The 13,215-nt window shown below is 33.9% G+C and overlaps 1 protein-coding gene across 3 annotated transcripts in view; it reads left to right on the top strand.

The window, feature by feature from the left end:
* MDGA2 (MAM domain containing glycosylphosphatidylinositol anchor 2) overlaps positions 1–13,215 on the top strand; it is a 786,794-nt gene that overhangs the window by 415,554 nt on the left and 358,025 nt on the right. For all 3 annotated transcript variants that reach the window (XR_013386160.1, XR_013386159.1, XM_077909189.1), the window contains exon 3: positions 158–332. Coding sequence is in view for 1 of the 3 variants with exons in the window: in XM_077909189.1 (XP_077765315.1) it covers positions 158–332 (175 nt within the window). In the remaining 2 variants the exon portion in view is untranslated. The remainder of the gene's footprint in view (positions 1–157; positions 333–13,215) is intronic.

The following is a 13,215-nucleotide window of genomic DNA, read 5'->3' as shown; positions in this document are numbered from 1 at the left end:
TAATTCCATTGTGCATATAAATTTAAATTTTTTCCAGTATTTGCCAGGAATGACATATAGCATCTCCAAAAGCGAACTCTTTAAATGAGTAATGCCTATTTGATTTTTCTTTGAGAAAACCAACCTAAAGTAACAATCTTTGTTGATGCTTGCTCAGATCAGGTGGACCAAAACAGCAGGAAGTGCCTCTGACAGATTCCAAGACTCAAGTGTCTTCAATGAGACTTTGAGGATTACAAATATTCAGCGACACCAAGGAGGCCGGTATTACTGTAAAGCAGAGAATGGCTTGGGGTCCCCAGCGATAAAGTCAATCAGAGTGGATGTATACTGTAAGTAACTTTCCCAGAAAACTACAATTAAGTCTTCTATGGCTTTCTGTCCTACAACTTGAGATCTATTTTTTTGTCTATTGAGAAAAACTATGATTTGTTCCAAAACGTAGCATTCTGTTTAGTTGAGGATAAAAAGTATATAAGACAACTCTAGCTTATATAGTATATTTACTGAAGAAAGAATCTCTGATAAGAATTTTCATAATTTTTATGAGACAGTAATACATTTTCATCATAGAACCGGAGTCACAAGAAGACAATAAATATTATTGCTAATCCCACCAATGATCATTAGGGTTTGAACATATATACTTTCTTTCTTTATATAGAGGTATATAAGTGCATTTTTATAACTGCATAAAGAAAATATTAGGCTATACATACTGTAACTTGCTCTGTTAACTTTACCCCTATGTGAATTCAGCTGTTCTTGTTTTTGTAAAGGCATAAAATGTAAGAGGTATTATTTGAATTGGCTTGTGAATGACCCAAATCTCCAGGTAGAGTCTGTTTTTGATCTACCTCTGTTGAAAGTAATCAGTACCTTGGGCAATGCTGTGCCACCTAGAAAGTGTTTGTTGATTTATTTTGGTTCTTACTCTCATTTTTCCACTCTTTGCTGTTAGCAAATATACTTAAAATTTTCTTGGTCTCCTTACTTCTTCCCCACCAAAACAAATCAAGGGCCTATATTCAATTTGTTCTTTTGCACAGGTTTAATCCATCATCATACTGTCTTTTTATGAGAACTTCCCTTTTTTTTTTTTTTTTTTTTTTTTTTTTTAGTTCTCTACTGTTAGAATAAAAAGATTTTTTCTCTGCTCTAAGTAATTCAGACATAAGTAACAAATGAGGAGTTCCTGTTTTTCTACCTATCTTGCATTGGGTCCCTTTCTTTTGTTTTTCAATGTGGGACAAGTATTGCATGGTTAGGAAGGTGACTGGAATTGTACATGATCTATTGATTGCACCATTTGTTGGATCTCATTTAGTAGTTCAGGTGAATGGGAAGTGGCTGGAAAGGCCGCATTTCTGATTTACCTTGCACTCAGATGCTTGTTCCCTTCCTGGAAAGGATAAGAGAGAAGTCCGGTCCCATTCTATCTAACCTTTTCTAGTGCCTCAGGCGTCCCTTGGCATGACTCAGGCACCGTCAGCCTATGTGCTATACTCAGGGCATACAGGTTGGCCTTACCCATGCATCACCTCACTACAGTATAGCCTCTGACCCTTCTCCTGATCAAATATTCCCAGTTATGTATACTTAAAAACAACAACAGCAACAACAGTATTTTTACTAGTTTTGTTCATATGTATTACTTTAAAGGGGGTTTCTTTATTTATTTATTTGTGAGAGAGATAGAGAAAGCACAAACGAGGGGTGGAGGGCAGAGATAGAGGAAGAAGCAGACTCCCCACTGAGCAGGGAGCCCAATGCCAGACTCGATCTCAGGACTCTAGGATCATGACCTGAACAGAAGACAGATATTTAATGGACTGAGCCACCCAAGCACCCCTATTTTAAAGTTTTTATTTAAATTACAGTTAGTTAACCTAGAGTGTATTATTAGTTTCAGGTATACAATATAGTGATTCAACATTTTCATATATCACTCAGTGCTCATCATAACAAGTACCCTCGTTAAAACCCATTGTGTGTTTAATCCTCCACCTTCCTCCCCTCAGATGACCATCAGTTTGTTCTCTATAGTTAAGAATCTGTTTCTTGGTTTGACCCCCATTTTTCCCTTTGTTCATTTGTTTTGTTTCTTAAATTCACATATGAGTTACATTATATGGTATTTGCATTTCTCTGACTGATTTTGCCAACATAACACTCTTTAATTCTACCCATATCATTACAAATGGCAAGATTTCATTAAAATTATATGTGAACAGCCACTCTGGAAAACAGTATGGCTGTTCATATCTAATTTTTAATTAAACTGAATTTAATTTAAATAAATTACATATTTCTATAATAAAACTTTCTAGAATATGTAACTGCTTTTTTTTTTAAGATTTTATTTATTTATTCATGAGAGACACAGAGAGAGAGAGAGGCAGAGACACAGGCAGAGATAGAAGCAGTCTCCCTGCAGGGAGCCCGATGTGGGACTCGATCCTGGGTCTCCAGGATCACACCCTGGGTCTAAGGCAGGCACTAAACTGCTGAGCCACCCAGGCTGCCCTGTAACTGCTTTTTTGTTATTATAGTTTTGATCATTAAATTTAAAAAAACTTATTTATTTGAGAGAGAGTGAGCAAGAGTGAGTGAGAGAGAGAGCATGAGCACACAGGAGCAAGAGCTGGGGCAAGGGCAGAGAGAGAGGGAGAAGCAGATTCCCCTGCTAAGCAGGAAGCCTGACACAGGGCTTGATCCCATGACCCCAGGATCATGACCTGACCCTAAGGCAGATGCTTAACCAACTGAGCCACACAGGTGCCCTTTGGTCATGAAGTTTTAAAACACACAACTCCAATACCTTAAACACAATTCTAAAATCTAAAAAGTTCTGAAAATTGAATGAGCATATTTGCTACTTGCTTTGTTGGGCTTTATGGATAAATGTTTTCAGCAAAACCTGATGTGAACTAGTTTGGTGGCAACATCTGATTTTAAATTACTCAAATAGAAAAATAGAAAATACTTCATGTTCTTTATTTACCCTACTTTGTATGAATAATCATATGTTTTGCTTAGGAAATAATGTATCTGATTACACAGTATTGCCACAAAGCCTGCTGGGTATATTATGTAATACATGGTATATGTACTGTATTATCTTTTGAAAATCTGCAATATTCTGAAAAACATTTCCCAAAGGTTTTGTACAAAAGATTGTGACTTTCACTGCTGCCACAAGAGGTATGTTAATAATATATATAATATTATAATTATTATATATAAATATTATATAAATATATATATTATATATATAATTAAACAATTATATTGCTGGGTTAAAAATCAAATACAAAGGGGGAAAGGACATTTTTAAGGACTTTAAACAATACATTTTTTTCTCCTCCTCTTACTACAGAGTCATTTCTGTACTATTCTGCATTATACTCCTGCATTTCTATCTGTTCATATCTCCTGCTCTCCATCCTCTGTTGTACCCCAATATTTTAGTTTACATCGCACACTTTGGTAGAGATGATAGCACTGCTCCCTCCAGCACTCCGAAGCCTTGTTAATCTTTTAAGACTTGGGTTCTCCTCCAAGCAGCCAGGACTCAAGGCACTAACTTGTTTCCTTCTTCTTTGACTTCCTTTGGGATTTTTCCCTTACAACCAGGACTTACAGGGATTTTTTTTTTTTCAGGGATTTTTCCCTTACAACCAGTCAAGTCCCTTACAACCAGGACTTGACAAACATCTTATTTTATGTTGTTTAAGTGAAATGTCACTGGGATACATGTTATAGTGAAGTACTATTTCCAGTACTTTTCTTTGTGCCCAAGATTTATTAGAAAGCTTTCTAAAATTATATTATTTGAGAAAATAACATGTATCAAATTATGGGCCCTATGAATAAATGTGACATTGCTCTAATCTAAATTTTCCATATAATGCCTTGCTTTCAGGAAAGAACTTTCTTATTGGGATCTAGACATGTGTTTCAAGTGGTTATGCCTATTACTAAAGGTTTGGAGAAATAAATTCCTCCAGATAGTAAATTGTTAAATGTTTGACTAATAAGAATACTTCATAGTAGAAACAGGTAGTCCTACTTGAGAAATCCATGGTTCCATATATAACTTTTATTGGAGATTACAGTTTTTAGGCTCAAGTATGTGTTCTCTACAGGAATCTTTAGAACTTAAAACTTGTTCTGTCATTGTCAATAAAAACACAACTAGCATATAAGTGCTGCATTTAAATTTAGCAATTCCATTGTCTAAAATCATTATTGTCTTAAGATTCATCTGTGCTTGGATTTTGATTTGCTGTTGGACTACTTGATTGAATAGATACTCATTTTTATAAACCATAAACAAGTGAACAACTTTATTTCAGGTACTTTAACTATTTTAGAAAACGCTAAAATAACAGCACCAATTTTTCTGTTTGGAGCCATGGTATTTGAATCATCACCTAAACTGTAGATTTCTATTTCTTTTCGTAACTAGTTCCCTGAGTGGAACCTGTTATCAATATCAGTAGATCTTGGAACATAAGATGGGCAGAGAATACAAAATACAGAAAAATCAGCAGATGAAGATTATATTTGTAACAAGAAACTGAGGCTGATGATATCTTGAATTTAGCAAAAATCTTAATAAATAATATCGGAATTAAACCTTGAATCCCCTGTAATAGATTGTCTCTAAAATGTGCACCCAAAAGTATTACTTTTAAAGTCACCATTTTTATGGAAGTTTTCATTTCAGTGAAAATGTAGATCTCTCATTATCTAATCATAAATTTCTAGACCTTAGAGCTAAATCCTACCTAAGATAAAATTTAGTGATAGCCCATCATTATTTTCATGAGGAGATTTAGTTTCACAAGAAGCACCTGCCAAAATGATGACTGATATAAAATGAGGTGGTTTTTATTAGATATTTTGAAATATTTGTGACACTGTATTAACATTTTGATCAATTTGGGAAGATTTATTAATCTGAATTAGCAATTTTTCCCACAAAATTTTCTTAAATTTCATGTAGTAGAAAAATTGGACCATATAAGTTTTATAAAGCAACTACAAAATGTAGTTTTATTTATTTTTACTATTTCAATCAAGAATACTGTTTCCACTGTTACTATTTTGAGAAAATATAATGATGTTCTTTAACTTCTGTGACTTATCATTTGTTTTTTTAAGAGTTATAAAAACATTCCAAGGGTTCTAAGGGCTATAATTCTTAATAAAAGTATATTTTATACCGAGGCAGATTTCATGACCACATAATATTTTACTTTTTTTTCTAAAATCTGACCTATCATTTATACATTATTTCTGATCAAAAGCTAATTGATTGCAAGTCTTAGTTTGCTGGGATATGGCTTCTGAGAGTCTAAAACTAATAGTTGTATGCTTGACAGAAATACGTAGAATTAGTTCCACTTAAGCCACTGCTTTTTTTAAAAATAAATTTATTTTTTATTGGTGTTCAATTTGCCGACATACAGAATAACACCCAGTGCTCATCCCATCAAGTGCCCCCTCAGTGCCCATCACCGTCACTGCGTTCTTCTTGTCTTCTCCCAAGACCCACGCTAAAACTGGAGTAAAGGAATAAAACTACAACAACAAACCCAGGATAGAGACAATGGGAGAGGAGATGAAGGAAAAACCATTTTGAAGGAAGAGAATCAGATCAGGAAATGGCCATTGCTTAGCATACTAAAGAAAGCTTAAAGCCATCAGTTTAAAGAACATTGGCATTCTCATGCTGTGGAATCCTTAAAAAGCTCAGTAATTGGAGACACCACTTAATTCTGAAGTAGGAATGTATTTAGTGTAAAAACAGGAGAATTAACTAAAAGTCTGTGTGAGAAGAGTTACATACCCAGATGTCCTTCCACGTTTTTCACAATTGTGTGCCTTAACCACCTCCTTTTCCCTGCCAGCTTGCCAGTCAATTCCTACAAAAGACTAGAATTTTTTTTTTTTTTTAATATGAGATGTTGAACTGGAGAGACTTTGAACTAAGAAACCAGGAGTCATCAAAAACAAGAGGCAACATACTGTAGTTAAATCATGGTTATTAAGTGAAAGTTTACATAGTCAACATGGTCCCTTCTCCAGTTTATTTCTGGGAATGCCTTCCAGGCATAATATTGGAGAATTTTTGTCTAGGAAAACTGATGAACTCCAGAGGAAAGGCTGTGGATCCTGAGAAATATGGGACTTGATGACAGCAGTCCAGCTAATACACTTAAAATAAAGCCTACTATTATTGATCAACAAAACTACTAGTAGTAAGCTCTTTCATAACTAATTCCTAAACGGGAATATACCATATACCTCAAAATTTGAGACAAGCTTCTAGTAAAAAAAGAAATAAAAAGAAATAGGAAAGGGGCACCTGGGTGGCTTGGTGATTGAGCATATGCCTTTGGCTCAGGTATGATCCAGGGATCCTGAGATTGAGCCCTGCATAGGGCTCCCCACAGGGAGCCTGTTTCTCTCTCTGCCTATGTCTCTGCTTCTCTCTTTGTGTCTCTTATGAATAAATAAATAAAATCTTAAAAAAAGGAAATAGGAAAAAAATTCAGAAAACAAGGATAAGTCAGGGGGCCAAAATACAAAATAAAACACAATTATTGATTATTTTAATTAGTTCTCTCAGAAAAAAAAAAAAAAACAACATTGCACACATGTAGCAAGAAAGAAGGAATTTTCAGAAAACATCGAGGAACTCTTGGAATATTAAAAATGATAACAAAAATCAATAGAAGTTATGAAAGATAACATTGAAATCTTAGAGTAAAACAAAATTTAATAATCAAAGAGAACAAGAAAGAGAAGATAAGAAAATTAAAGAATTAGTCTAGCTGATCTAATATTTGAATAAAAATTCCAAACAGAGAAAATGGAGGTGAAGAAATTATTTTTTTAAAAAATAAGAAAATTTCCCATCATAGTTGAACAGATGTTTTCAAATACTAAGTGTCTAGTACAATGCAATAAACAAGATCCACACCAAAATATCAATATGCAATTCAGAACACTAGGAGGAAAGTTAAGATCTTAAAAGTTTCCAAAGAGTTTTTTTTTTTCCCCAGAATGATCACATGTAATAAATTAGGAATTAATATGGCACAAGTCTTCTCAAAGAAATGAGAAAGCTAATAAACAACTGAGTAAAAGCTTTTGAAATTTGGAAGAAAAATTATTTCCAACCTAGAATTTTTCACATGGCCAGACATTGTTTTTTTTTGTTGTTGTTCAAATATCAAAGATCTTTTTTAGGAGACATTTTTAGACCTTATAAAATTTTCATTTTTTTTTCCTGCCTTGTTCCCTTTCTCAGGCCACTGCTTTTATACATGTTGCACCAAAACTAGAAATTATATCAAAAAAGAGGAAGAGATATAATAGTAATAATAACTTTAAAAAGGAGATTGTGTATAGGAGAATATAGAGGGGAATCCCAGGATGATAATGAAGCAAGACACCACGATGATAGCTGTGTATTGGGTCTCAAGGACAACCAAGACAGACTGAAGCTGGAAGAGGCTCCATGAAAGATGTTTTCATAAACCAGACACAATTGGTGGGTTGCCTGGTTTTAGAGAAGAATTTTATGCTTTTCAGGGAAAGCTTAATAATGGGGTGATGATAGATAAATACACAACTAAGGAAACAAAATACGGGTGTTAATAATAGAAAGCAAAAAGAAAGTTGTGTAAAATGAAATGTAATTAAAATATATTACAAGGTTCAACTGTGAAGAATACTTGCATAGTGATCTATAACAACAGCACTTGACTTAAACAAAAGAATAATATAAGGAAGATGGGAGAAGATTAGCATAAAGGGGTTAGTATAGTTTGTAAAGGCTTCTCTTGAACAGGAAATAATCAACAAGACAATAGGAAAATGAAAAAAATGCAGTCTATAAATAAACATTTAGAAATATGAAGGCAAAACTAAGACTGGTTAAGTGATGAATTAGAAAAGCTTGCCTCTGGGTATTAGAAATACTTGAAGTTGTGTTTTTTATAATTATTTGGATTTATAAATGGTGTGCATGTATAATTTGTTGTAGATTTGAAGATTTTGAAGATTTTGCCTTGGAGGCCCTTGTTATTAAGTCTTTACAAGTCAAAACTGATTTCATTCCAAATTGTATCAGAAGGTTATTATCTTCTAAAACTTAAGATGAGATTTATATTCACACTTTTCTTTAATTCTTCAGAAGAATTGATACTCCTTGATTTTTGACACCAAATAGAATTGGCTGAAATGGTATCTTAGATAGGCAATAACAAGGGACATTGATAGCACATTCTAACGAATTTTACCCCAGAACTTGATGTTAAAACTGGGGTTAATCCACTCTACCATTTATTTGCATGTTGTTTAGGATGAAACTTTAACAGTAAGTTTTGACTCTTCATTCAGCAAATGTTTAAGTGGCTGTTCAAAATATAATTCATTTAAATTTGTGAGGCTACAAAGAATTATCACATAATTTGTATCTTCATTGAGTTTAAACTGCTTAAAGAGACAACATGAAATATATAATTCATTTAAGTAGAATACAAATGTTAAGCAAGAAGATAAATAACATAAATTATACTACATAACATGGATGATGTGTCATATGGCACAGAAAATGTAGTTCTGGGAGTGAGAGGGTCCTATGGACTCTTAACCATAAAAAGAAGTGGGGTTTACATTGTAGTTTGAAGGATGAGATTTCAGAGAAGATTCGTCATGATATTTCTACATGTCTTTTGGCAGTTTTTGTTCTGAACTCTCTTTTCACAGATGTCTGTGTAGCAAACAGCCTCTGATATTAGAGATGATGTCTGTCTCCAGGGCAGAGGGCAATTTGTTTCCTGACCAGGATAATAAAGGCAATGTCTTCCTCAGGAGCAAAGATTGGGCAAGTTTGCTGGCAGGAACTTTTAAAATTGGAAGTCCTAAGCTCAGGATCCCTTAGCTGTGTCACAAACTGTATGTGCAGCATTCATCTGGACTGCCCCAGATCACTCCCCTGGAAATTGAGGGAGAAGAATCTATGAAAACAAGAAGCTCATATATCCATTGGAGACATGAGTCATAAAGTCCTTTGTCTCTGACCCGGATATCTAATGTCTTTGTAGAGCGTCCATGAAACTATGACAGGCTAACACGTTAGCCAGCAAAATTGGGAAAATAACCAAATTCTTTTCTTTTAAGGTTTTATTTATTCATTCATGAGAGAGACACACAGAGAGAGAGAGAGAGAGAGAGAGAGAGAGAGGCAGAGACACAGGCAGAGAGAGAAGCAGGCTCCATGCAGGGAGCCCAATGTGGGACTCGATCCCGGAACTCCAGGATCAAGCCCTGGGCTGAAGGCAGGTGCTAAACCACTGAGCCACCCAGGGATCCCAATACCAAATTCTTAGGAGTCTTGACACAGAGTTTAAACAAGTAGAGGGGAAGTCCAGAGGTATTCCACAGTGAGTGAGCATTTTGATTAAAGACACAGAAGAGAGATGAAGTGAACTGTATTTTGAGGGGAATACTGACTAAAATGGGGGGATTAGAGGAGGAACGAGGGCCTAATTGAGAGATGGGCTGCCAGATTGTGTTGAAATCTTACTGCCAGTGTTTTAAGCCAAATGAATGATTCTCTGCCATGTATGCTGAGACCTAAAGAAATTATAATTTTAGAATTTCAGAATTACTAATGGGATTTAGCATTCTCCTAATACCAACACTGCTTCATTTGCCCTCTCTAAAAAGCAATGACCACTATTAGGAGCTCCATGACCCATTTTTGGAGGAACATAATAATTTATATTTATATAAATATATGTACACTATATATTATATATAACATATGTAATAATATGTATATATACACAATTAACATATATACCCAATTTATATATATAAATTATGCTTCTCTAAAATTATATAAATTATTTGGTATATATTTATATATAAATGTAAATATATAAATTTATATATATATTAATATAAGTATGTATATAAAGCAGGCTCATAGAATTTTGAAGAGTTTATACTGAAATATATTTGTTACTTTGAGATTCTTGAGGGCTTTAAAACAATTTTCTGAGAATGTGTTCCCCTAATTCTTCCACTTATTCTTAGCCATGACTATATTGCTCATAGGGTAATAGAGGTCATACAACTTTAAAGGTTAGGGTTTGATTAAAGATGATTTTTAATTCAAAAAGAAATTAGATTCACAGGCATTAGCTTAATAAGTTTTCATGTGTGCAGACACTGTTCACACATGAGACAAATCTTTTTCAATATCCATTAAACATTTTGTAAGCATTCTTATTCCTGAAACATTTCCCCACTTTAATTTCACTTAGGTAGATTGCTGCATTTCATTATGTTCAGACCAAGCAGTGACTTTTTTTTTTTTACCCTTGTCTGTTAGATTTATTTATTACATTTTTATCTGAGAAATTAGTAGGAAATTAGGATGACATGTAACCAATTTATTCCCCAAATACAATTTACCTGTGTTAGAAAGAATTATAAACTACATAGTTAAAAATTGATGATGAATTGTTTCAGTTTATTTTTATTAACCCATCAGCATGACTTGTGGATAACAAAGTTTAGAAAGAGATCTAGAATGAAAAATGGTAAAATGGTAATTTTGGTACCAAGGCAAGAAAACTAATGCCTTAAATCAATCTCATTGGGATCCCTGAGTGGCTCAGTGATTTAGCGCCTGCCTTCGGTCCAGGGTGTGATCCTGGAGTGCTGGGGTCATGTCCCACATCAGGCTCCGAGCATGGAGCCTGCTTCTCCCCCTGCCTTTGTCTCTGCCTCTCTCTCTCTCTCTTTCTCTCTCTCTCTCTCTCTCTCGTCTCTCATGAATAAATAAAATCTTTAAAAATCAATCAGTCTCATTAAGGATGATTTTCTCACTCACCACCCCTCCTCACAAAACATCATCCTTTGGGTTGGAAGGTCTTAATAGTGTTTGTTGTGGTAACTACAATGCTTATTAAAACGAGTTACTGTCATTATAATTACCCTATTAATAAATTTCAAGACAGAATTTCACAATATTTTATACACTGCAGGTGAAGAATACTTGCTTATCAGAGTTACTTGCTCATGGAGCACATGACCAATCTCATCCCAAATAGTGTTAGAGTTACTAATAAAAGAATTTAGTAAAAAATATCCTTCATTGAGCATGTAGAAACTCATCCCAAGGCAAGAACCATGTCAATATCATGCTGAGAAGGCTTGATTTCCTGTAATCTTACGTATGAACAGGCAGATAAAGATATATATTCCTTTAAATCCACCTAATTTCTTCTTCCCAGAAGCATATATATATGCATATATGCACATATCAATTATGTTTATAATTATGTTTATAATTATAATGTTCATATTATATAATATGTTTATGTTTATTATATAATATATAAGTATATGTTTATATATAAGTATATGTTTATATTACATATAATATGTTTATTATGTATAATATATGTTTGTGTATATGTGTGTATGTGTGTGTGTGTGTGTGTATATATATATATATATATAATTGGTACGTAAATACCTCAGCTCCCTTGCTCCTTGAATAGGAAGACTCAGGCTGTTTCATGTCCCAGAATTCCTCAGGAAAATTAAATTTTTTATTCTCTATTATTAGTGAGTTTCATGTACTCTTGTCAAACTTAATGGAACAGATTCTGCAGCATGTCCTTGGGTCTATAGAAGACTTAGCTTTTCTTAGTTCCCCATAAACATTACCTATTTCATACCCAGTCACTGATTCTTGTTCAGAGAATATATTGGAAGAGTTGCTTTTAAATCAGTGTAGTCTTATCTTTATCAAGCTGATAATTATCTATTCACTACTGATGGAACATAGTAGTGATATTCATGGAGGACCTCCTGGAATTCTTCCCTCATTCCATAGGTACACAATCAGAATAGCTCCCAGCAGCTTCTCTCAGTTGCTCCGCACTGTTCCTAACTGCCTTTAGGTTGTTGTGCTTATTTAACCTGATTCTGAAAATCCCAAATGTTCTGTTCGCCTTCTGGATTGGAGGTCCCAGAAGACCATTTCCAATTAGAGTCTGTCAGTTTGCAATGTTAATTGAGAACTCACTATTGCAAAACATTCTGGTAGAAACTATGCTGAGAAATAAAACAAAAATACAAGGCCTTTGCCCTAAAAGAGTTTGTAATTAGTTGGAGATTTTTAAAAATAGACATAAAAACGAACTTAGTTAAGAAATAAACTGGTGAGTAAAATTAGTATGCATATTAAAAATACTAAAAGAAAAGTGATGCTATGACATTAATCAGAAAATACTACTAAGTATATTCAAGAACTCAAGAAAACATATCACTGCTATACTAATGTACATTTAATTTCTAGTTTGTTAGTTTTATAAAAACTATCAATTCTCGAATAAACTTATTCGACTGAAAAGTAGCAGTTTCACAAAAGATCATGACTATTCAGGCAAAAAAAAATGTGCATCTAAATTCAGTAAAGAATCTCCCTCATACCTAAAAAATCACTTATAATTTTTATCTGTCATAGTAAAGTGGTAAATCCATTGATTAAACCAAGTAAAAGGCTCTTAAAGAAATAGACCATTAGGGATCCCTGGGTGGCTCAGTGGTTTAGTGCATGCCTTTCGCCCAGGGCACGATCCTGGAGACCCAGGATCAAGTCCCGCATCGGGCTCCTGGCATGGAGCCTGCTTCTCCCTCTGCCTCTCTCTCTCTCTATGTCTATCATGAATAAATAAATAAAATCTTAAAAAGAAAAAAAGAAACAGACTATGTAAGATAGTAAGGGCTATGTAAGATTCTTTAGTCAAAGTTTAATGGCAGGCAGATATTCCTGCTGACTCAGCTAGAGAATTGGAGTTGGCATTCAGTGTTGTGATTTCTAGTTAGTTCCGGAAGTGCCTGAATCCAGTTTTTTCCTTGAGGGCCAAGTCTGCTACTGTCAACTCTGTATTACGTACATATTTCATTAGAAAAAAAAAAAGGAGAACTGATATAATTTATACAAATACAGTGAGTTAATAAAATGATTTGTATCTGAAAAATGTGTAAGAAGACATTTAATTAAATTTATTTCATATGTTTTTAAATCTAGCAAATTCTGAGTCTCACTGAGAGGATAAAGTAAAAGTTTGAATAGTAAATTATTCCTCACATATATTTAGCACTTGAGGC

Source organism: Canis aureus, chromosome 9 (genome assembly GCF_053574225.1).
Source record: "Canis aureus isolate CA01 chromosome 9, VMU_Caureus_v.1.0, whole genome shotgun sequence".
NCBI lineage: Eukaryota > Metazoa > Chordata > Mammalia > Carnivora > Canidae > Canis > Canis aureus.
The sequence above is the reverse complement of the archived record's forward strand: the minus strand, read 5'-3'. Positions and strand labels throughout refer to the sequence as shown.